General features: G+C 36.8%; 1 protein-coding gene across 1 annotated transcript in view; it reads left to right on the top strand.

Moving 5' to 3' along the window:
* Positions 1 to 26754, top strand: part of USH2A (usherin) — an 819384-nt gene that overhangs the window by 590078 nt on the left and 202552 nt on the right. Inside the window, exons 47-48 of the mRNA XM_006155854.1 lie at positions 13927 to 14125; positions 16898 to 17066. Of these exons, the coding sequence (XP_006155916.1) occupies positions 13927 to 14125; positions 16898 to 17066 (368 nt within the window). The remainder of the gene's footprint in view (positions 1 to 13926; positions 14126 to 16897; positions 17067 to 26754) is intronic.

The raw sequence follows: 26754 nt of genomic DNA, 5'->3' as shown, positions 1-26754 counted from the left end.
AGTTAATAGGGAAAAAGAAAAAAAAAAAAATAGGGAATTCCCCCATACAGTCAAGCATGTAGAGCTTTTTTGTCCTAGTTACTCTGGCCAGAAATATTGGCTTTCTCTAGTAGTTTGCTTGCCCAGTTCACAGGTCCATACTGGGGCTGTCCTTGGGTTAAAGATCAGAGGGCTGGTCCCTAATAGTTGAGGGAGCTGACTGAAGTTACAGTCCTGGCTGTGATGGCTTGGGAGATGCACTAGGTGCAGTGTGTTCCCATGCACACTCAGGGTCCCAACAGGATGGAGGAATGGAAAAGAAAGGATTGCTATTTGACCATGCCCCATTGGGGTTGCATTCTCTCTCTCTCTCTCTCTCTCTCTCTCTCTCTGTCTCTGTCTCTGTTTCTCTCTCTCTCTCAAGTACACTTGCCCTCTGACAACAACAACAACAAAAGATTAAAAAACTAAAAAAGTGGGAAGGTAAAGAGGGAGAGTGGAGGAATGGGAAAAAAAATGCATCCTATATTTGCTCTTTAAATTGTGGCTCCCCTCTTGACTGACTTGCTACATAAACTTGTCAGAGTTCTCAAATAGCTACTTTTAACTTGTGCCAACATTTTAGTTGTAATCAGTGGGAGAGAGAGGCTGTAATGGGCTTACTCTACACTGGCCAGCAGAAAAAGTCACCCTCCACCATATTTATTCTAGTGCCTATGGCACTTCCTACCCCCCCACCCCCACCCCAGGGGATCTAGTAAAACCTTGATAGAAATCATTCATATCCAAATATGGGCACGTAAAATCATTCCTTTCTTAAAATGATCCATCGTAGCAGAGTTATATTTTCCAAAGGCCAGACTCTAATGAGTAGGTATAGGCTGCCAAGTCATTCATCAAAATTACACCAACACCAAAGCAGTTAGCCCCCTGTGTGCATGTTATTGTTTGTGTAATTCCATTACACTCTGGCAATGCATACTTGAGAGTTATGTTCCTATTTTGGTTTGTAAAAATCTCTTTTATATTAGCAACATACAAGATTAAGTGTGAAATCTTTGCAGAACAATATTATGAGACTGGATTTACTTTTTTTCTTTAGGTTTTTGCCTTAGGGTGTGTACTCTCACCAAAGAGAGAGAGAGATCAAGAGAATGAGGGAAAGTGAAAAATCACCCTACTCCTCACCTGCCCTCTCGGAGAATGGCCACACTATTTTCTGTTCTCCTCCATTCTATTCTCAGGATTCTGGGTGCGTATGCACCCAGCATGATTTGCAGGCTGCCAAGTCCAGAACTTGAACCAGGTCAACTATGTGGGAGTCCCATTCCTTAACCACCACCCTACCTGCTGGCCTCCTGGATTTATTTTTTTAGCCTTTTTAGATTTTGGTTTTACTAAGACATATTTTTCTCATATTCTTTGTTTATTTTTGGTGAGTCTCTATAGTCATGATTAACTTTCATGTGTTTTAGTAACATACACAGATAGCATACCAACCTATTTGATTGTATGCATGGAATATATCAACTCCTATTTGCCTTTGGCCCTAACTTTTGCCTTGCCTTTGACCATGTCATCTATAGAACAAACCCCTATGCATGTTTTTTCCTATTGTATATAAACCAAAGACAACCTAGCACACAAATGGAGAAAGGTCAGAGGGACTCTTCTAGTTTTATTAGCTGCTTCCCTGGAAGCAGACTCTGTTTCTACATTGCATTTTCCATACTTGTCATATTATCATCAACTGCTTCTACATCCCAGAAGAATACTAACTACTGATCAATAGCCCAGACATGTCTGGCCATGGCCTACACGTGCCCTGGGTAGTTCATTTATTTGCCTTGGTGGATTTGCTAGAGTGGAATTTAATCAATAGCTAATTCATTAATTCTGGTCCTCGAGATTGTAGAGACTGTGCTGGATGAAGATAGCTGGCTAGCTCTGGCTTTGATTGAAATATGACAAACACTACAGCTGACAGCTTCACTGGCTACTGGGCTGCCTGTGAAGTTTATGTATTCATCCTCTATAAATGGAAAAGCTAAGAAAAGAACATAAACAAGGAAGATGTTTCATTACATTATTGCTAGTATTCCAAAATGCATGATTTCCAGGCATGAGACTCGAGGGAAAGCAGTAAAGAGCGCATATCGTGTCTTTATTGCCTGTAATTGGAACCATGGCAGTTTTCTCAGTTCTAAATCAGTTTGGGGTTGTATTATTGATGAGGAGTTTGAGGCATAATGTCTTTGTAGCACTCACAAATAATTATTTTAAAATTTGCCTCAAGATACTGAATGACATCAGTTATATTTTTACGCACCAACTTTTCAGAAATCCTTATGGTAACAGCATCAGCTATATGTTGCTAAGTGAAGGTTAAACCACTGTCATCCTTTATAAATACCCCTATGCTTTCAAATTACTTAGCTTGGGTTTGAGTGTGGCATAAAAGGTCAGTGTTTGTAGAAAAAGAGGGCTGTGTGTGTGTGTGTGTGTCTTTTAAGTTTACTTATTTATCCTATGAATAAGAAAGACAGAAATAGAGGCAGAGATACAATACCCCTGGCACAGTCTCGATGTTGTCATCTGCCCCCAGCCTCAGCCAGCCCATGTCATGGGTACAAGTACCTGGTATACTCAGGGAGGTTGCTGGCCATGAATCAACCACCTTCCTGTTGTGAGTCTGCCTCTTGGAGTGCCATGTTTTACTGCTGTGCCCCTGTTGCGCCTTATTTTCCTTTTTCTGTCTCATCAAATTTGAGGTGAAACTGAGGCTTCTTTCTTCACCTTAATGACATCAGATATTAGGAAGTCTTAGCTATTTTTACTTTCTCCCTGAATTTTTCAGTAACTGAAAGTTTGAATGAAAGTAATAAATACATAATTTTAAAAAATTTAAAGTGATATATTTGTTAACTTTAATGGTGAGAATGTTGGGAAGAACTGTGAAAAACTCCGAAAGAGAATTTGGACCGTATGTTATACAGATTCAATCAATGGTCTTAGGCTCACCCTGGCTTTTAAGAAATATTGTTTGGATGGCTACTGAATTTGAATGATCAAACTCATCTTTTAGGAAGACATAACTGAATGTTGAGCTTATTCTTGAGAGTCTGTTATAATCATTTCCATTTCCTCACCTTCTTCTCCTTCCCAAACTCCTTCTAACTTCTCTGTCTCTTGTAACTCTCACACCAACACCTTGGTCACTTAGCTGGCCTTTGAGTACCTTTCAAGCAAAATCGGTATTTTCTTCCTAACTCCTTTTGCCCTCTAGCCACCATTTTATCCCCAACACTCATTGGTTTCTTTTATTGATCCTGATTAAAAAAAATTAATTAAATTAAAATAAAACATGTATAATTCTAGGTGTCCTCAACAGAAAGAGTCCCTCGTGCCCTAATAACTCAAATATGCTTAAAGGTTTAATATACTGATATCTCAAAGATCTCTGGCTTGTTTTCTCCCTAAACTCTACTCCCGTATACCCAGTTATCTATTGGTTCTCTCCTGGGATCACTACTTACCACTTCCATAACCTTGAGCCTCAAAGTTAATCCTCAGGACCAGCAGATGGCATAATGGTTATGTCTCTGGACTCCCATGTAGTTGACCATGGCTCAAGTCCTGGACCTGGAGACTTAAAATTCATCCTGGGTACATATGCATATGTGGCCAAAATCCTGAGGGGTTAATGGAAGAGAAGGGATTATGGTGCAATCATCCCCCCGGAGGGTGATTTAAAAAAAAATAAAAAGTTAATCCTTATCTAACTCATCATTTTTTCCAACATGTATTTCTGCAAATGTGCCATCATTGTGCATATTGTCAAGTATGTATATCTCGAATTTTATTAATCTCCTGAGCTTACTAAACACTAATGTTAGTATATTTTTGAAGAATTTTCTCATATATATTTCTGTTTTTCATTTCTACCACACTCCCCTAGCCATGCTCCCACCATTTAAGTATATATAACCAGTTCATAAAACTGTCATAATATGAGATCCAAAAAGGAAAAAAGTTTTCCTTTTCATCTGCTTGTTGCCTTAAATATTCCTTTTCAGTTGGCCTTTCCTCTACTTGTGATTATCTCTTGGGAATATCTTATAATTTCAGATTATTTTTAATTTTAAGTCTCACTTTGATAATTAAGATTCGTGATCAAGTGTTAAAACGTCTGTTCTATCTCTAACAAAATATTAGGCTCACATTTAGTTCAAAGTGTCTGCTGTTTCAAAAGCTCTCTGAGCCCTGCTCTCTCCTCCTAGCTCCTTCCATCTTATTCCCTTTTACCCAATTGTGTTTTCTCCACATCTCACTATTATCCTTCACTGCTAGCACTGGGTAGCAGTCACAGCCCTCTCTGTGGCAGGTGTCCCTTTCTTAGATAATTGTATGTTTTCCTGAGAGATTCCTAACTCCACAGGGCCAAATTCCCTGACACGAATGTTTCTCTCTCTAACTGACCTCTTTCAGTGCCAACAGAGCAGAACACCCCAAAGATTCTTCCTACTAGACTCCCCTCATTCCAGAAGGCTGCTGTCCTGGACAATGTACCTTCAAGGTAGCTGAAGTCAAGGCTAGCAGGTGGCATGGTGGTTAAGGAACTGGACTCCCACATGGCTAATCATAGTTCATGTCCTGGATCTGATGGTTTGAAAATTATGCCAGGTGTGTGTGTGTGTGTGTGTGTGTGTGTGTGTGTGTGTGTGTGTATGTGTGTGTGTATGTGTGTGTGTGTGTGTCCCAAATCCCAGGAGGGTAACTAAGGAGAAGGGATTGTGGCATGGCCATCCTCCCAGGGGTGATTTCTCAGTTTCTCTCTCATAAGCTCTCTGTCTCTCCCTGATGAGCACACATGCCCTATGGGAGGGGGGACCTTAATAATACAACAACAAGATAGCTCAAGTCTAGTCATCTTGCAGGATATTCACTTGGTTCATAAAAAGCTCATTCATCTATGCCATGCTAAAAAATGGATATTGTAGCATTTCTAGTCTTAACCTATCGGTGTAGATCCCTCTGGCCATTACCTGGAACTGAACAGAATCTGGCTGTTCCCTCTAGAAGAGGAATAATTTTCGCTCTTAGATGGAGGAATTCATCATCTGTCATCCCCAGTTTGGAGCTAGAGTTGAAACTCCTACATAAGAGGAAACCCCAAATTCATCATTCTATTACACTTGAGTTACTGATACAACCCACTAAGTAACATTTGGTTTCTTTCTACCCCTTCTCATCCTCTCTAATCTGCCAGTTTATTTATTATAAAGGGGCTTTTTGCTCTGCTAGTGACAATACTCTACAATCATCCAATCTTAACTATCAAACCCTTTAATCCCTGGTTGAGGGACTCCATAAACTATCTTCTTGCATTCAGGTTGATCTTCCATGAATATGGGGCATTCATTCAGAAAGGTGTTGTGTTGCTCTCCTCTGTGTGTGCTAGGCTGGTTCCTGCCTCTTCCTCCTACTCAGGTGGGTCTTCCTGCCCAGAATTCTCTCCATCCTTATTCAGCAATTCAAGTTCACATTCACTTCTCCTGTGAAAACGTCATCATTCAGTCAAGACTACAATGATCTTTAGAAAAGTCATGAGGCATTTTTGCATGGAAAAATATAGAAAAAAGTCACAATTTTTCCAACAACCCAACAATATAGTAGTGGGAACCTGAGCTACACATTTAAACAGTTGATTTTAGGGAACCAGCAGTTAGCGTAATGGCTATGTCGCTGGATTCCCATGTAGTCGACCGCGGTTCTCGTCCTGGACTCGGTGGCTTAAAACTCACGCCGGGCATGTGTGTGTGCATGCCCAAGATCCTGAGAGGAGAATGGAGGAGAAGGGATTGCGGCATGACCATCCCCCCTGGGGGGTGATTCCTCGCTTTCTGTCTTCATGTCTCTCTCTGTCTGTCTGGCGAGCACACGCGCCCTATAATGAAAACCTCTCCAAAAAAAAAATAAAAAACAGTTGATTTTACATTGTTGTATAACATTTTACATGTTTCATGTATATGTATTTTTTCTTTTATTTATTTTATTTTTATATTTTTCCACATTTACTTTATATATCAAAATTTTTGCTCATAGTTCTTGACAGTTAATAAACAACTTTCAAAATTTCAAAATACTGAATTTTAATGATAATATTAAAATTTCTTATAATTTGGTATAATTTTGTTTGTGACTCTATAACAAAGATAGTATGGTTTTAAATATGTTTGAGAAAATATTTACATGTCAACTACTCAAATTGTTGAAAAGCAAATGCCGAGCACACAAGTCACACATAAACCTTCTCAATTCAGACCTGCCTACCAAGTATTCTATGATATACCATCTGCTAGCAAAGATTAGTCTCTTTTTCTTCCTTCAACATCTTTCTCAAGATAATCCTCTGGTGTAGTTGCTCTTTTGCAATCTCTACTGATTACAATTGCTGGGCTGGAAAAGTCCAGTTATTTTATTTTATAAATTCTTTCATATATCTTCTCTAATTCTCTCTGCCAGGCAGAACTATTTATGGTGCCAGGCCACCTTTCTAAGAGCTTCTATTGCCTTACTTGAGATCCACCTTAGTTCTATAGTTTCCTGATTAATTTTAAGATATGACATTTCAGTCAAAGCCCTGTCCAATAATGAGTATTTCCAATTTCTGATTCAATGCAACAAGCATTATTGAACTTATACAAATAACCCTTCTACCACAAAATCAGAATACTCCCAAATATTTTCCAATTTCAAAGGGGTCAAGAAGGAAGAAAAGTTTATGTTTTCATTTAAAGAAACAATAAGAAAAATATTTTAACAAATTGCTGAACCTACCAACAACTTAGAAGAAAGTAAAATGCTTAAATTGGGAAAACAAAGCATAGTTTTAAAAAACCAGTAATGTTTTACTCAAAAGTTATAAAATTCTATTTTACTAGTTCAGTCTTATGTTCAAACACTCTTCTGTTGAATATGTAGTGTTACTGTGTTCCAACCTTTCCATTTAAATCCTGGAAGGTAACAGTGAACATTATTATTGATATTTCTTGTCCCTAGCATACATTTGGTCATTTTCTTGGTTGCCTTTTATTCTCTTATTTCTTTATGTGTCTTTAGTGTCCCTAGTAGAGCACTTCTTTCAGAACTTCTTGAAGTGTGGGCCTGCTATTGGCAAATTCTTTCAGGTCTTATTTATCTGAGAATGTTTTTATCCTTTCTTTTCATATGAAAGATAATCTTGCTGGGTATAGTATTCTTGGTTGAAACTGTTTTTTTACTAACACTTTGAATATATTTTCCCATTCTTTTCTTGCTCCCATTGTTTCTCATGAGAGATCTGAGGTTAGCCTGAATGGATAACCTTTATAAGTAACCTGACGTTTCTCTCTTGCCAATTTTGGTATCTTGTCTTTGTCTGTAGATTTGGCCAGTCTGGCTATGATGTGCCTTAGAGAAGATCTTCTTGGGTTGATTCTATTAGAGGTCCTTTTTTTTTCTTGGATCTGGATGTTTGAATGCCTCTGTAGATTTGGAAAATTTTCTTCCAAGATTTCATGGAACAGATTATCAATACCCTTATTAGTTTCCTCACCTTCGGGGATACCAATTATCTGGATGTTTAGGTGCTTAATGCTGTCTAGTATTTCTCATTTTGGGGGATTATTTTCTCAGGTTTCTTTTGTTTGTTTGTTTGTTTTTAAATCAGAGTGTTTTTCTTCCACATCTGAGATTCAATTTTCTGCATGGACTAATCTGCTTTTAATACTTTCAAGGGAGGTTTTTTGGAGAGGTATTTTTTGCTATAGGGTGCATGCACTTGCCAGAAAGACAGAAAGAGACAGAGAAATAGAAAGCAAGAAATCATCCCCAGAGGGGATGGTCACACCGCAATCCCTTCTCCTCCATTCTCCTCTCAGGATCTTGGGCACGCATGCACACGCGCCTAGCGTGAGTTTAAGCCACCGGGTCCGAGACTCGAACTGCGGTCGACTACATGGGAGTTCAGCGACATAGCCATTACGTTAACTATTGGTCCCTCAAGGGAGGTTTTGATTTCCTGAATGGCAGTCTACATCTCTAATAGCTCCATTTGATTATTTTGTATGGTGTGTATTTCCTCTTTTAGATCATGGAAGGACTTCAACACCTCCTGGAACTCATTGCCTTTTTTCTCCTTCATCTTCTGGAGTTCATTATCTCTCAGCTCTTGCATCTCATTTAGTTTTGTCACTACAAATATTATTCTGTATTCTCTATCAGATATTTCCATGAGTTCTACTATACTATCTGTGGATGACAAGAGATTGTTCTTTTCCCTTAGGGGAGAGGTATTTTCTTGGTTTCTCATTATCCTTGTGCCTCTGCAGTGGTTTCTGGTCATTCTGTGACAATATCTCTCCTCTGTCTGAATATTTCAGGAGTCTAGAAGATGAAGTTTAGAGCATAGCTTCCCTGAACATGCCAGGACACACCTCAGCTTTTAAATGGCTTCTTGTCTAAATTGGGGAGTGTAGAAGATCCATGTATATTTGTGTGTGTGTGTGTGTGTGTGTGTGTGTGTGTGTGTGTGTATAATAACCTCTATTTTTTAAGGACATGGTTTTGGCCTTTTGATTTTTCACCTACTACAATTTATCCTAACCATCCAAGTAGGACAATTGAAAATGTAATGACTTAAATTGGGAGTAAAGAATTAATATTCTTTTCCTATTACAGTTACTTAGTCTTACACTAAAATTGTTCATATAATTTAGCCATAATCTGGAATACTATGGAAGAATTTAAAGTTACATACATGATTGAAAAAAAAAAGACTAAGTTGAACAGAAAAGCCAAATGCATGTAATATGACCAGGGGATATGGGGCTAATTAATCTACAGTGGTTTAGGTTGACATCTTAGGGTACATGTGGACTTTTTCCTGTGGCCCAAAGAACATATTGACAAAATGGTGATAAAATATTAGAATAAAATGTTAGAATACAGGGTCGGCTTGTGGCATGGTGGTTAGGGGAACTAGACTTCTACATGGCTGACCACAGTTCAAGTCCCAGATATGGTGACTTGCTCTGTGTGTGTGGGGTGGGGGATGGGGGGAGGGAATGGGGGTGTATGTGTCTTGCCTGGCCCAAAGAACATATTGACAAAATGGTGATAAAATATTAGAATAAAATGTTAGAATACAGGGTCGGCTTGTGGCATGGTGGTTAGGGGAACTAGACTTCTACATGGCTGACCACAGTTCAAGTCCCAGATATGGTGACTTGCTCTGTGTGTGTGGGGTGGGGGATGGGGGGAGGGAATGGGTGTGTATGTGTCTTGCTCTGGTCAAATTGAAAATAACTATACTGATAAATAAAATGAAGAAAATAATTATTTAAAATGTTAGAATGCTAGTGTGAACCTTAACTCATTATAAAAATTCTGTTTTATCTGTATCATTTTAGCATTTCCCTGTATAAAGTTAAATGATAAGAAATTACTTTCATCTACGTCTTTTTGCTTTAATGATATTTAGTACTTTTGACGAGACAGCTAGAACTGAGGACCTCTGTGTTGGTACCACAACAGCATGTACTAGTAAAGAAGCAGAATAGTTTCTATTAATAGCAATATGAGAGAATTAAGAAGACAAACTCCAACTAAAGTGTCTGACCACTCAATGAATTCATGTACCAAAATATCTATAGACTTAATAGCTTTTATCAGAAGTTTTTTGCAGTTACTTAAAGGTTAGTCTCTAGTTCTCTGAGAGTTAAATATACTCTAATAGTCATTTCATAGACAAATCTCCAAAATGATCCATTTGAAGTTTCCAACAATTTATATTCATGTATTATTGTGCAACTTTTATTGATCTATATAGTAAAAGTTTATACATACATACAAATCTGTTTTTCCTAGTATTTAACACTCATTCCTAGAGTTTAAGAATATTTCTTCTATTTTACTCTTAAATATCAAAGCAAAGACAGCATTAGTTTTATTAATAATGGTGTATATTTCTGAGAGATGTCTTTCATTTCTGAATCAGCAGTCATTGGTTCTAATAAGAAATGTACAAGTGTTAAATCTACTACTCTTTTACCATTTATTTTGGAGAACTAACTCACATCCTCAAAAGCAAAACTCTTTGATGCATTTCTGAACATAATTCACTTAATAGTTATATTGCAGGGACTAGCAGATGGCATAATGGTTATGTCATTGGACTCCCACGTAGTTGACCATGGTTCTAGTCCCAGACACAGTGACTTGCAACTTACATCAGGCATGTGTATTGGCATGCCCAAGATCCCAGAAAGAGGGGAGAAGGGATTGCGACATGGATATCTCCCTGGAGAGTGATTTTTTGCTTTCTGTCTCTCTGTTTCTCTCTGTCTCTCTGGCAAGCACATGCACCCTATAGCAAAAATCTCTCTTTAAAAGAAAAATAGTTATTTTGCATAAGAAAGAGAAAACAAAATAGCATGGTGTTCTACATGATGTTTTATAAACTTCACTAGTTCATCAACTTTTGTGACTAAATCAGACCCTTGAATGTTACTTATATGTACTCTTCTCTGTAGTTGGTTATGCAATGAATAAAGAAGAGATATTTGCAGAATATGAGATTAATTTTAAAAATTGTTTAAAGACTTTAGAATAACGGTGACTCTACAAGTCACCCTTGAAACTGTTCTCTCATTAGCCACACAGCCTAGTGATTAAGGGGACCAGATACCACATAGTTGACCATAGTTCAAACCCTCATCCTAGCAGCCTGAAAGCTATGCTGGGTACATGTCCATGTATGTCCCAAATCCCAGCAAGATGAGAAATGGAAGAGAAGGGATTTATGTATGACTCTACCCCATTTGGAAATACTTTCTCTCTCTCCTTCTGTCTTTCTGGTAAGTGTATGTTCTTTCTGGTAACTTAAAGAAAGAAGGAAGGGGGACCAGCACTTAGCGTAATGGCTATGTTGCTGGACTCCCTTGTAGTCAACTGCGGTTCGCGTCCCAGACCCGGTAGCTTAAAACTCACACCGGGCGTGTGTGCGTGTGTGCCCAAGATTCCAAGAGGAGAATGGAGGAGAAGGGATTGCAGCATGGTCATCTGCCCTGGAGCATGATTTCTCACTTTCTGTCTCTCTATCTCTCTCTGTCTGTCTGGCGAGCGCACGCGCCCTATAGCAATAACCTCTAAAAGAAAAAAGAAAGAAAGAAGGAAGGAAAGGAGGAAGGAAAGAGAGAGAGAGAAAAGGAAAGGAAAGGAAAGGAAAGGAAAGGAAAGGAAAGGAAAGGAAAGGAAAGGAAAGGAAAGGAAAGGAAAGGAAAGGAAAGGAAAGAAAAGAAAAGAAAAGAAAAGAAAAGAAAAGAAAAGAAAAGAAAAGAAGAAAAGAAAAGGAAAAGGACGAAAAGGAAAGGAAAGAAAAGAGAAAAGAAACTATTCCCTCATAGATAATATTAATTTCCTATCTACAGAGTTTATTACTGAAAATGTTATGTTTAAATCCACAAGGAAATGGGATAATTTTCTTTTTTATAGCAATCTGTTAGAATGTTGAGGTTTTTCTTGACTGCTGCTTTTTAATGTAAATGTTTGAGCTTCATTGAATTTCTAAATGTGATATCACTTAGAATTCTGATAGACTTCAGTAATCTGGCCTGTAAGATATATTTCATTTTAAAATAAAATGTATATATTTATAGATTCTATATTTAAAATATTATTTTATATAATGACTAAAAGTCATTATTCAAGTTAATGTAAGAGTTACACATAAGACTTTTGAGAAATAGACAGATGGCTCATGGGTGCTTATTTTCTTCTAAAATACCTATTGACATGTTTTATATGTAAAAGATACCCTAAAACTACTTGTGATTGGTTAATTGTTACGTTTGAAAATGCTAGGATTACAAAAGGCAAATTGATGTTGAATGTCAGAGTTCTATCCTTTTCTTTAAAAAATTGGATAAAAATAATTATTTTTACATTTATCTAGTGTTTTGCAGAGAAAGCTTTCTAAGCCGTGCCTCACTGCAAGAATATGTCATACCATGTTTCTGGGGCTTTATTAAAAGCTCTCCGTCTATAATGCTTAATAAGAAAATAGTAAAGGTAGTACCGATGTGTGATCTAGGCAATATCTTTCTGGCAAGTAGACCTAAGTGCAGAATTAAAGTTCTATGACATTAACCTGAGAGTAAATCATTTTATTCAGGGTTGTCACCTCTGTGCGCAACTTTATGTTATGATCTGATTTGCTATAGCATATAAAATATTAATGGATAATTGAAAATGCAGTAAAGTTTTGGTCAGCAGTTAACACCCTTTCTGTATACTAATCCCACCCCTACCTCCCAACATGATGTTGTAGACATATTTGTTATGCGAATGTCCAGTTTCTGTATTTCTGACTGTAAAACATATCTGACCATACTAGCTAAAGAGTTATTGGAGAAATGTTGGGGCAGGATGGTGGTGCCACTTTAAAATACATGTTCTGCACATGTAAGGGCACCAGGTTTGTGTCTGGACATCTCCGGGAGTATGCTAGGCATGCATGAGCCCTTGGTCTGGCGTTGACTGAGGGGAGGGGTGGATTACAGTGCCAAGACCTCATTGGGGGTGCTGTCTTTCTTGGAAGAAACAAACTTAAAACAAGCTACTGCAGAAAGAAATCTATTTAGGCACATCAAAGATAAGCTACACTAAAGTATGTTTGAAGGAAGTTAGTAATACTAAAAATTTTATCAAGTTGAGCATTTATTTTGACTACAATAACAAAACATTCAAAGACAGAGACTTGAATAGAAATTGGGTCATGGGAGAAGTCACGGTGTATTTTTCTATGCAAAAATGCGTCATGACTTTTCCGAAGACCCAGTAATTCTAGAGTGGTTATTGGCATTTGATCAGCAATACCAAATACCATGGCAGAAATTCTAAGGTTTTTCTCAAACGACTGCAAGATGATTATTGAAACGCAGACATCCGATTTTATCAGAAAAGAAGAGAAAAGGAGACAGTTGCATTAAGAAAGCTCAGATTCCCTATGAATCTTCATAGGCATCTCACGGCAGGCCTCCTATTATTCCTTTCTGAGCAGTCCTGGGTCATGTCGCTGGTTCTAGCTGAGATAAGGCAAAGGAGAAGATGATCACAAATAGGGATTAAGTTTGTCACATACCCTAATTTTCACCTTGTTTATAAAGCTGTGTTTTTTATGTCTTATTTTTCTTATCAAACTAAATGTTCTAAGCTGGCTCCATGGCACTGTGTTATAAAGTGCTGCTTAAGACAAGTCAGATGCCACCGTGGTTCATATCGCCAGCCTGTCCTCCTGAAACACACAAAGTTCCCAGGACGTTATAGGCTGGAGGAGTGGAGGAAGGGATTGTGTTATGACCAGACCCTGTGCAGGATACTCCTCTTTCTGTGTCTCTTATTCTCATTTCCTCTCTCTCTCTCTCTCTCTCTCTCTCTCTCATACACACTACACCATGAACAAATAAAAAAATGTAAAAAAAAAAAATGTTCTGTTGATTTTCCTGATAAACTACAAATAATGATGTATTTTTTTTCTTGTTTCTGAAACTGAAATTAAGAGACCAGGGAACTCATGTCATTGTTATTCTCCCACTTGATTAACATAAAACTAAAATAATTTTTATTTATTCTCAAAACTTATTATATGGTAGTCACATATATGACTGTGTGTATATGCATGTGTGTGTGTATATGTGTGTATTTGTGTGCATACATATGTATTTGTGTGTGTATTATATATATATATATAGTGTATGTATATGGCTATTAGTTTTTAATCAAGAAGTTGTTAATGAAATAGAGCTTTTGGCTAATATGGAAGATGAATTGAATAGTAGGTGAAGAGGATAGCAGCAATGTTAAATGTTGTCTTTTCAGAAGTATTGATTTTCCTATCTGTTGCAGATCTCTTCGGATTGATTGGTCGTCTCCAGGGAAGCCAAATGGAATCATTCTTGGGTACGATCTCTTACGGAAGACATGGTATGCATGCCCTAAAACCCAGAAGCTAATGGAGGGCCATGATAATGAGCTCTGCAAGGCAGTGAAGTGTCAAAAACCTGAAAATATCTGTGGACACACTTGCTATTCTCCTGAAGCTAAGGTAAATCTTTTCAAAAGAGTCAGTGAAATGTGTTTTTCTCACTAAACCTTCCATGTAAAATCACTTGTTTCTTACACCATAGGGTATCATGGTCGGTATTTCCGCTCCTCTCTCAACAAGACCCCATGGAGAAGAAAGGGTGCCTATAAAAATCTATCATTCTTCTGAGCACTTTAGCCTTCCCATTTTTCATTATCTTCACAGGAAATAAGAATTTATTAGAATGATAAGGAACCTCCCAAATTTGTATTTTATGGAATGACTTGAAAGTTTTTCTTCACAACAAATTCATTCAACCACAAGTGGGTGTCTGTTTACATGACCCTGATGAGTAGCTGTGAGCAAGACTTCTCATGGTTTGTCAGAAATATTTTAGAATTATGGTCATTTACAGATTAATGTTCTTATTAGTTGCTGTTTAGGAATCAGATCAATAATACAGCCCGACAGAAGAGTTTGTAAATGGCTTTTATTGACAAACAACATAGAAAATTCTGAGTTTGAAGGTAGGATTTAATATAGTGAAATAATGTTCCTATTTGTCAACAACATCACACATTCAGTGATGAAAGCTATTACTGAATCCCTAAGATTCACTGCAAAAGAACACAGTAATTACAAAAGTGAGATACTGAAGCAATATGTATCAAAGTATTTATTATCATGGCCAATATAAGTTTAGCAATAGTTACTATCAAACACAGCAGTTACCAACTATATACATTTACTGACATTTATACACAATTGTAATTATGCCTCTTTTATGTTATTTTAAGCCATTGAACATAGTGTCTAATGAATATACTTTTATAAAATAAATTAAATTTAAGATTTATGAGAGGAATAAAAGCTGAAATAAATTCACTTGTTAGAAATTTTCTCCATAAAAACATAAAACTTGAAAAAAAAATGTTGGGCAAAATAGAGAATTCACTCCTCAATTTTTCTGTTTCTATTACTTTAATATGTGCTATCCAATGAGAAGCTTGGCAAGAAGACAATAATAGTACAGGCATAGAATTAATGAATCAGTTTGTCTAATGTGTTTCATAAAAATAAAAGCTAGTTCTGATTAGATACTTTCTTGGTAGTTTAGGTTTGTGTAAAAAATTTGATAATAATGCCCAGAAATGCACTCTGTGCGAATGGGATTTTGATAACTGCTTTAAGATAAAAAAAAAAAAATGACAAGATTTTAGGTCACTGTCATAAAATTAGAAGGAGGTATATGTTTTTACCCTGACTAGCATTCTTCAATCCCCCAAAAAAACACAGAGATAATTTCTTGCATAATTCTTAATACTTAATAATGGGTCAAAAATTCAAAATATATGTTTCACACAGAATTTGACATCAAAGGGAGGAGTCACCCAATGTATCCTTGGAATTAGATTCATTTTGGATCCTTCTTGCTAATAGCTAAACCCAGCAAAAGAAAAGTATTGCAGTTCGTTTAGCATATCTACGTGAAGAACCATGATGGGTTCACTTTGGATTTAAGAGTCAAATTCCCTTGGTTTTAGATAATGTTTGAGAAGCTAATGAAGTAATAAACTAGTGGTCCTTGTTGGATATTCTACATCCAACAGATTCTCTTTTGAACTTGGTTCAAATGTTGGTGCATGCTAGAGGTAGCAATGAGCTAAAAGAAGAGAAGAAAATACCTCTTAATGGTAGCTAAGTAAACTTGCCACAGGAAGCTTCTGTCTAACTAATGTAACTTATTCCTAATACAGGGTCTGAGGCTACATTTCAGTGCTTGATTTGTTGTATATGCAGCATGTCAGTCTCTCAGACCTCAACAGCATGCAAATAATTATTTGATTGTTCAAGCACATAATTTCTTCCACTGCTTCTGGATAAAATAGAGAGTTAAAAGGACTTTTTAAAATTAGTTTCCATATCATTTTTTTACTGTGGAAACCATACACACACACACACACACACACACACACACACACACACACACACACACACACACACACACACACACACACACACACACACACATACACACACATAGGACTCTGTTTCAATTGCCTTGTCTGAAGACTGAGTTCATAAATAAGTGATTATATGTTATAAGAAAAATACAATTTATTTTAAAAAAGGATCAGTGAGAGACAGTTTTCATAGACATGGTATTTTCAAGTTAAACAGTCATTGAAATAAAAACATATATATGAAAGAAATTGTTTATTTACAATTCTAAATCATTTGTACAATAGAAGCACAGATATTTCAAAGGTAATTCATATTTATAGAATATTATAATAGAATACAAAGCAGAGTTGAAGGGGAAAAAATCTGCCTTGCATCAAATAATGTTTATAGAATTTACTTTTTTGCTTCATTCTTGCCAGAGGTATGTGCACTTGTCAGGGAGAGACGTCAAGAGAGAGGAAGAGGGCAAAAGGACCACTCAGTGGGTATGGTCATGCTGCAATTTCTTTATTTCAAGTTCTCCATCCTGTTGAGATTTGGGGCATGCATGCACATGAGTGCAGCATGTTTTTTCAAGTCACCAAGATCAGAATTTGAACCATGATCAGCCATGTGGAATCTAGCTCCCTTAATCATGAAGCTACAAAAGGCTGGTCATATAAAATTTGAATGATGCAGGAAAATATACTATTTTAAACCTTTTCAATTTTACCAATAAAATGATCTTAGATGATGGCCTTGTAAGAAAATAAACTTACCACCTGAGATGGTAGCATAATACTTTCAGGTTAAATGAGTATTTCTTTAAAATTGATTGCAAACTTTCAGGTTTGTTGTAATGGAGTTCTCTATGAACACCAGCCTGGACACCGCTGTTGTGAAGAAAAGTACATCCCATTTGTTTTGAATTCAACTGGAGTTTGTTGTGGTGGCCGAATACAAGAGGCACAACCGGATCATCAGTGCTGCTCTGGATATTACACTAGAATTCTACCAGGTAAGGATCATTTTGAGGTGTACTCAATGATTTTCACAACTTGAAAACACAAACATGTGACTCATGCCAATGGCTACTGCGAACATCTCCTTGACAAAAACTGAACCACAAACGTAGAGCCAATGGCGCTCATTAAATACCATTGCTTCTTTCAGGTTTGTTGAAATGTAAGTCATGGTAGGCATGGCAAATGAGTGAGAAAACACTAGGGCTTTGCGGTGTCTGCCTCATAAGGAAATACAGCAGGAGATCTGGATAACTCCTTTCATTTTGTGGCTTTAGTTTATTAACATGACTGAGTATGTTCACCATCAGATCTGCAAATTACTCACCATTTTACTCCATGAACCTGTTCCCCAACTCCTCTGTTCCTCTTCTGAACCAGAAGAGATTGTTTCTGGATGGATTATGGCCACCTGTTCCATTTCTCTGAGAATTCTAGTCCTCTGCTGTTAATTTCTCATTTTCTAGGTCAAGCAGGGAAAAGTGGAATAGAGCAAAGGGTGACTAACAGGGATCCCCCCTCTTTGCTTTTCTCCAAACTCCAACAACATAAATCAGTGCTTGATGAATGTAATTGAGAATAATGATAATAACACCTGATATTTATAAAACATCAAGTCTCTGATAGACTCTATATTAAAGGCTTTATGTATGGAACCTTATATAATTTTCACAACACTAGGAAATAACATTTTATCTATAGTTTGCAAACATGGAAATAGATTTAGAGGGGGATCAATAACATACCAAGATTTGCAGTGGTGACTTGGAGTAGAACTGAGTATAGGTGTATCTCCCCAAACATCTGTGCCTTTTGAGACTTTACTGCCTCTAATAAAATCCTATTGACATGTGTTAACATGTATTTTTAAAAAGCCTTTCAAACCTGGCAGCTTGAAAAACATGTCAGGCACATGTACATGTGCCTAAAATCCCAAGAAGAGAAATGGAGGAAAAGAGATTGTGGTATGACCATCCCCAATGGTGGGGGTGCTTTCTCTTTCTCTCTCTCTCTGTCTCTCTCTGTCTCTCATCTCTTCCTGGTGAATGCCCACTAATAAATTTTTAAAAAACAAGAAGATGAATAAGAAGAAAGGAGGAAGGAGAAGTGAAGAAGGAGAAGAGGAGGAAGAAGAAGGAGGAAGTAGATTATGAAGAAAAAGACAAGGATGACTAAGACAACAAAGATAAAGGCAAAGAAGAAGGGCTATTCCATACATCTTTAAAAACAAAACACTTCCTCCTTTTTTGTTTTCATTTTATCTTATTTGTTTATTTCTACCATGAGACAGAGAAATAGAGAAAGAAATAGCAGCCCTGTCAAGACCCGCCCCCAACTTCAGCCAGCCCTGATCATGGGCTTGCAAATGTCCAATGTACTTACGGAAGTCTCTAGACTTGTATGTGGAACCCTACCCTGTGGATCAGCCTCACAGAGCACTGTGCTTTACCACTACACAACCATCCAAGCCAAGGACTATAACAGACTTCTAAACTTCATTACTACCACTGTCATTTACTATTTAGCCTGGAAAAGTCACTCAGAGTATAGATTTTTCTGCTAGCATCTAAAACTTTTCTTCAAAACATAGAAAGTGATTTTATGAGAGAAAAAGAAGGTGTTTGTTATAGATTTTTTGGAAGCCTTAGGTAAGGTTAAATGCTTTGAGATGTATAGCTTAACATAAAAATTGTTAAATACCTGGTTAATTCAGGCATTCATTGTTCAGTGTACCAGTTTGTGAAATGAAACATTATCTTGCCCAACGTCTTTTTTGCAAAACACTGGAGCAAATATGGAAAGGGTAGTGATTAAATCCTACGTGGGCAAACATCCTCCACAAGGCCTGGCTGTGCCATGATCCCCTTCTTTCAGTCCTCCAGATGGATGGACTTGAGTACTTGAAGGCGTGCTTGGTGTGTCACAGGTCCAGCAGGCCAGGGATTGGAAGTGCAGTCACCCTGTGGCTCTGGCCTGCCTTGAGCAGTGAATTACTGTGCAGCACAGGGTCAGCCCCACAGTGTTGGATTTTGAACTAAACACACAATCTACATTTGCTCTATTTTGAAATATAATTTAACACCTTTCATATAAATGTAAGAGTTTATATGATAAAGTTTATCAATGTTATCTAAAGCTTTTAATAAGTAATTTTTAGAACTGGAGTTTTTAAAATCTCCATTGTCTGTATGTATGTGTGTGTGTGTATGTGTATATATATATATATAAATTCACTCAGACCTGAAGCATTTTAATACCTACCAAACTGTTGAGCATGCTCTGCACTCAGATCCTTATAAGCATTCACTTTTCACAGTATTAGAATGCCTACAATGGTGTCAAGAGGAAAAAAAGAAAAAAGAAAAAAGCAGTTTCATAGAATAATCAGAGAAGAGTTTGCTCCAATCATTAATCTCAATGTACCAAAATAAAGAGTTCATCTTATGACCTCTGTCCTCCGCCAATGGTCTTTGTTAACTAGTGTAATGCTGTTTACATCCAGAAAGAAAGCATAGTGACCCCAAACCAGCTTGTGTCTAAATGTAATTACAATCCAATCAGTAGTCTTATTTATAGATGAGTCTGAAAATCAGTTAATAATATTTACTTCATTTTTTTTCCTCACAGCTTTCCTTCATAACAGTCCATAACAAAGACCATCAGAGAAAAGTATCCCCCCATTTTTTTACAAATATGCTAATGACCCCCACTAAATGTTAATGTGGGTCATTCTTTGATAAGAATAACAATTAACTGTTAGACTATGTGGTAGCTTTTAGAGAGAAAACATTTTCCAGTCTGGCCTGAAATAGATTCATTTTGAGAGGTTAATGAGAAGGTGACTGATCTTTGCATCTTATGTCTAATAGTCCTTTTTCAAGAAAAAAAAAAATCAGTTTTATTTCTCATTGATATAATCCACATCTCTTATTTACGAAACCCTTTCTTTGTCAGTTACTGAATAAAATTTTAAAGGATTCAGGAGAATGTGGCTAAAATATCTAAACCAATTAACATTTATTATACTACAAAGGGACTTTTTTAAAAACCGTGTTGGCTTTTCCCAATACGGATGTGGGCAATGTTTCCTCTAAGCCCACTGTTGCCTTAAGTGATGATTAATTAACTGATGCTGCCCCTGGACCACGTGACACATTATGTTTAAGTTTGATAATGAGGCACATTGTATTGTCTGGCTGTGAAGACCTATGAAATATGGCAGCTACATTTCAGACTTCACAGGAGAACCCTTTTACCCAAAGGACTGTAACAAATATGGTCACTTGACTGTGTACAGTAAGCTCATTGTTTCTTCATTGGCTTCAGGTAGTATCATCATAAAAAATTCATGAAGTTCCCTTCCACTTATTGGTACTATGTTATAGGATGTTTTCAATGACAATTGACTAAGACCTGAATTCTAGGAATTCACATCTTGAAAGAAAACTAAGTATGCCTTGGTCTACTTCTGGAAATTTATCACAGAGAAATACAAAATGAACATTTACCCAAAAACTTGCATGCAACTGTAACATTCTATAATTGACAAAAACTGGGAATAATTCAATTGCCTCCAAGTGAGGAAATGGAAAATCTATCAAGCAAAGTTATATTACCTAGTAATAAAAAGAAAGAGAATGTTGGTAAATGCCAAGAAAGTATTATGCTTAGTGAAGGAAGTCAGTCTTTATGAAGGAAAGAGACAGAGGGAGGGAAGAGAGAGAGACAGCCATCTCAACATGGTCTTCATGCTATGATCCTCTCCCAATCTTAGCCAGCCCAGAACACAGGCTTACTCACTTCCCCTTTATACTCAGCGAGGTCCCTAAACACAAACCCAGGACTTTCCATGTAGGTCCAGTTTTATGATCACTTCACCACTGCCTGTCCCCTGGATGGTGTTTAACATAAAGTTTGCTTAAAAAGAGTGTACCTTAAAATTGTGTTTTCGTTGTAGAAAGATGAAAAGTGCGATACAGGAACATTGCAAGTCACCTAACTAGTCAATTGGCATTTTCATGATTAAATAATGGGTTGATCCCTTCATGACATTGTGTTATGTAATAATGTGATGGCTTCATATGTATAACCATTTACTTTTCTTGTATATTGGTATAACAAAAAGAAAGCAAATATATCTCCATTCAAATTACAATGAAAGTCTTTATTTTAAAAAAAAAGCAAAAATATCTTAGGCAGAAGCTAGACTCTTTATTTTAGGTAATACTTTGGATCATCACTGTAGGGTGGAAAAATATATTTTCTTACCCATCATAAGAGTCAAAACCCACTTTCATAAAATGAAGGACAACTTAACAAGAGAAAAGTAAAACAAATTTAATGGAAGTTATGGTTGTTTTCTATTTTGGTTTTCTTGATCATTGTTTTAACATAGGAGTCTTCAGAAATGAAGACACAAAGACTCAAGGGAAACTACTATACCTTTTTATTCTTAGGTCTGATGAAAAATGAATCGCCATGTAGAAATATGGTTGGACAAAGAGGGTATTATCTAATGGTCATAGATTGAAGAAGAAACCCAGCAAGACCTGTCTGTATAGCACTTTTTCCTCTCTCCCAGGAATGGGGCAGGATCCCTCTGGAATATAGTTTTCAAGGGAGAAAAGAGAGAGTGATCCTGGTAGGTTTTATGGCTTGCTTTAGGGCAGAGATGTTCTGATTTCAAGACTCCAGATGCATAGGAGTGGATTCACCAAACAGAAAGCGTGTTGATTCAAAACAGAGCAAAGAAATACAAAGGCAGAGTCTGAGTGGCATTGAAATGTCTACCACTAGGACATTTGGTTTGTTTCTATGATGAGATCATGAAAAGGTAGTAAGGTTTATAAGAGAGAATATCCAATACACCCAGTATCAACTGGTTACAAAACCTTCCTTTATACAATGACATACAAATTTCTCTCATTTGTGTCAAAGGCAATTTTGGGAAACCTTTTACAGAGGTTTATTTTTCTGTCATAAGTTATTCTTTTCCTCTTTTGATTCTATCTTTCCAGCAAGGGCAGAGCAAGTATTCTTCCAGCATCCCTTTTCCTTCCAATATTGACGGCTGGCTCTGTGTAGACCAGACATACACGTGCTCTTGTTCTTGGCTTTATCTAACTGCTTCATCTGAAAAGCTATTCATCTGGGCTGATTTTCTTTTTGGCTCTTTTGTCTGAGCCAAAGAATTTTTCAAGTGTTCAACAGCTCTTGTGACTTAAAGAAGAGGAAGAATTACTGTCCCATATTCTGATATTGGGGAGATTGTGATTGGAATTTTCTTCACCTCCTACTGAAACTAGAATATTTCTGGAAGGTGGTAGACTACCAGTCTCTGAAATCAGGCATGAATTTATTTTTCCCATATTAATGAGTGTGTATGTGTGGATGGAGAAATCTACATAACAAAATTTATGAAAGAGTCTTCAAGGGGCTCATGAAAAAATGTATATTATTTAAAAAACCTACAAGAATTTCAAAATGTTTTTGCGCCTAAATAAACTCATTTTGATTCTACTTTTCCACATACTTTCTGCAGTCCCCTCATACCATTTCGACTATTTTTAGGTGGTAGTTAAGTGGCATTAAGTACAGTCACATTAAGGGACCAGCAGTTAGCATAATGGCTACATCACTGGACTCCTGTGTAGTCTACTGTGGTTCGAGTCCCTGACTCGGTGGCTTAAACTCATGCTGGGTGCATGTGCGTGCGTGCCCAAGATCCCAAGAGGATAATGGAGGGGAAGGGATTGCGGCGTGGCCATCCCCCCCAGGGGGTGATTTCTCGCTTTCCGACTCTCTGTTTCTGTCTGTCTTTTTTGGTGAGCGCATGCGCCCTATAGCAAAAAACCTCTTCAAAAAAAAAAAAAAAAATATATATATATATATATATATAGTCACATTGTTGTGCAACCACCACCACTATTCATCTCCAGAACTGCTTTATGTCTCAAACTGAAACTCTTCACCCATCAAACACCAACTCCCTATTCCTTCTTTTCTTCAACTCCTGACACCCACCATTCTATTTTCTGTCTTTATAAATTTAACTGCTCTAAAAACCTAGGTATTTGGAATCATTTGTCCTTTCATCACTGGTTTCTTTCATGTAGCATAATGTTGTTAAGGTCTATCCACACTGTAGGATATATTAGGATTTTATTTTATTTTTAGGTTTTTCTCATAGAATGCATGTGCTTGCCAAAGAGGAAAGAGACAGAAAGATACAGAGAGAGGGAAAATGAGAAATCACCTCCCAAAGGAGATGGCCACACCACAATTCCTTCTCTTTCTTCTTTTCTTAAGATTTTGGTCACACACCCACATGTGCCTGGCATGACTTTGAAACTACTGGGTACAGGACTCAAACTGTAGTCAGCAATGTGGGAGTATAGTGTCTTAGCCACCATGCCACCTGCTGGCCCCAGGATTTCATTTCTTCTTAAAGCTGAATAATATTCCTTATGTGTGTTCCTGTGTGTGTGTGCATGTGTGTGTATAGTACATTTTGTTTATCTGTTGATAGACACTTGAGTGATTTCTACATTTGGTTATTGTAATGCTATTATGAACATTACCAGTTATCTGTTCAAGTCCTTTCTTTCAGTCCTTTTAGCTTCATAAACAGAAGTGGAATCACTAGGTCATGTGACAATTCTATCTAGTTTTTTGTTTATTTGTTTTCTGTATTCCTCATTAGCCGTACCATTTTATATTCCCAACAGCAATGCATAAAGGTTACAGTATCTCTCTATCTTTGCTAACACTTGTTATTTTCTCAAGTTTTTGATAATAGCTACCCTAATGGGCATGAAGTGGTAACTTATTGTGGGTTTGATTTGTATTTCACTAATGAGAAGCATTGAACATCTTTTTATGTGCTTATTGGCATCCGAATATCTCCTTTGGCAAAATGTCTACCTGAGTCCTTTTTCTGTTTTTAATAGGATTGTTGTTTTCATGCGGTTGAGGATGTAGGAGTTCTTTATACATCCTGGATATTAACTCCTTATGATTTTCAAATGTTTTCTCCCATGGGTTACTTTCACTCTATTTATAATACTCTTGTTGCACTTTGATGAATTTATATTTTACTTTGCTTTTAGGATCATATCCAAAAATCATTGTCAAATTCAATTCCATGAAACATTCCCTCTATATTTTCCTTTAAGTTTTTTTTTATTTTATGTTTCAATTTTTGCTCTGTTCCAAATTTATTTTTAAAGAATTATTTTATTTTATTTTATTTATTTATTTATTTATTTATTTATTTTACCTTGACCAGAGTGAGAGAGAGAGAGAAAGAAAGTGGGAAAGCACGCCACCTGGTCTGGGACTCAAACCACAATCGCCCATGTGGGAGTCCAGAGTCCTTAACCACCATGTCACCTGCTGACCCCTGAATTAATTTTTATATATAATGTAAAGGAAGGGTTCAACTTCATTCTTTTCCATGTGGATAGTCACTTCTTCGACACTCCAATGAGCAGTTTTGGCATCCGTACTTAAAATCATCTAACTATATAGGGTCCTTCAAAAAGTTTCTGGAAAAACAGAATCAAAGTATAAATTTATTTTGCTATAAAAAATTTTAAATTCAGGACCAGTAGTTGGTGTAATGGCCCTGTTGCTGGACTCCCATGTAGCCGACCGCAGTTCAAGTCACAAACCCAGTGGCTTAAACTCACGCCAGGCGCGTGTGAGTGTGTGCCCAAAAGGAGAATGGAGGAGAAGGGATTGTGGCATGGCCATCCCCCCGGGTAGTGATTTCTCGCTTTCTGTCTCTCTGTCTCTCTGGTGAGCGCATGCACCCTATAGCAAAAACCTCTCCCCCCCCAAAAAAAAATAATAATAATTCTTACAAGGTTTTTTTACAATATACATTTTTTCATGAACTTTTTGGACCCTACAGATAACTGCAGGTTTATTTCTAGACTTTCTATTTTAGTCCATTGCTTTATATGTCTGTCTTTGTACCAGTACCGCATTGATTTGATTACTGTAGCTTTGTAGTAAGTTTTTAAATCAAAAGTGAGAGCCCTTACCTTTGTTCTTTTTCAAAATTGCTTTGGCTGTTTGGGTCCCTTGAGATTCCCAAATGAATTTAGGATGGATTTTTCTATTTCTATAAAAATTTTTGAGATCTTCTTTTTTTGGGGGAGGTGAGGAGAAATTTTCACTATAGGACACATGCACTCTTTGGGGAGACAGAAAGAGATAGAAAGTGAAAAATTACTCCCAGGAAAGATGGCCATGTCACAATTCCTTCTTTTCTATTCTTCTCTTAGGAATTCAAGCATGCATGCATGTGCACCCAGCATGAGTTTTAAGCTGCCAGGTCCAGGACTTGAACCGCAGTTGACTATGTGGGGATCCAGCGACATAACCATTATGCCATCTGCTGGTCCTGCATTGAGATTATAATAGTGATTTCATGTGCTCTGTAGCCAATTTGGGATATTATTGACATTGCATGCACTCTGTAGCCAATTTGGGGTAGTACCAATATTTTTTTAAAGAGATTTTTGCTTTAGGGTGCATGTGCTCACCAGAGAAGAGACAGAGACAGTGAGAGGAAAGGTGAGAAATCACCCCACAGAGGGGATGGCCATGCTGCAATCTCTTTCTTCCATTCTCCTTCTAAGATCTTGAGCATGCAAGCACACGTCCCCAGATTTTCAAGTTACCAGGTCTGGAACTTGAACTGTGGACAGCCTTGTCATGGGAGTCCAGTTATTTAAATGTTACTCCATCGGCTGGCCCAGTATTGAGCTCTTAACAGCATTAAATCTTCCAGTCTGTGAACACAGAATGTTTTTCTTTTTTTTTCTTAATTAATTAATTTATTTTTTATTTACACTTAATGCCTGCACTTTTGTGGTGTACATCATAGTTTTCCCCAGCATGAATACAGTGCATATTATCCAAGTCTAAGACATCACCATATACATTATTTGTGTCTTCTTTAATTTCTATAAGAAACATTATGTAGTTTTCATTATAAAAGACTTTTATCTCCTTGGTTCAGCTCATTGTGTGTGTGTGTGTGTGTGTGTGTGTGTGTGTGTGCTATTGTAAATGAAATTGTTTCTTAATTTACTTTTCAAATTATTATTCTCAGTGTATAGAAATATGTATAGAAATATGCTTTATTTTTCTGCGTTCATTTTCTATCCTGTGAATTTGCTGAATTTATTTATTAGTTCTAAGAGGTTTCTTATAGAATCTTTATGTGTTCTATATATGAGATCATATTGTCTGAGAATATATCTTTTACTTTTCAATTTGGGAGCTTCTCATTTCTTTCTCTTACCTAATTGCTATAGCTATAATTTCCAAGGTTATGTTAAGTAGATGTGATGAAAGTCAGCATTTTTGTCTTATTCCTGATCTTAGAGGAAAAGCTTTCAGGCTCTTGCTATTGAGTGCTATGTTAACAGTGATTTTTCAAATATGCCCTTTATTTTCTTGAGGTAGTTTTCTTCTATACTTAATTTTGTTGAGTATTTTCATCATGAAAAGGATTGAATTTTTATCAAGTGATGTTCCTGTATCTACTGAGTTAACCCTGTGTTCCTCCCTTTTATTCTGTTAATATGGTATGTTACATTGATTGATTTTCGTATGTTGACCTATTCTTGCATTCTAGGAATAAATCTCACTTCTTATATTGTTTAATCT

The sequence above is a fragment of the Tupaia chinensis genome, unplaced genomic scaffold (genome assembly GCF_000334495.1).
Source record: "Tupaia chinensis unplaced genomic scaffold, TupChi_1.0 Scaffold000473_1, whole genome shotgun sequence".
Taxonomy (NCBI): domain Eukaryota; kingdom Metazoa; phylum Chordata; class Mammalia; order Scandentia; family Tupaiidae; genus Tupaia; species Tupaia belangeri.
The sequence above is the reverse complement of the archived record's forward strand: the minus strand, read 5'-3'. Positions and strand labels throughout refer to the sequence as shown.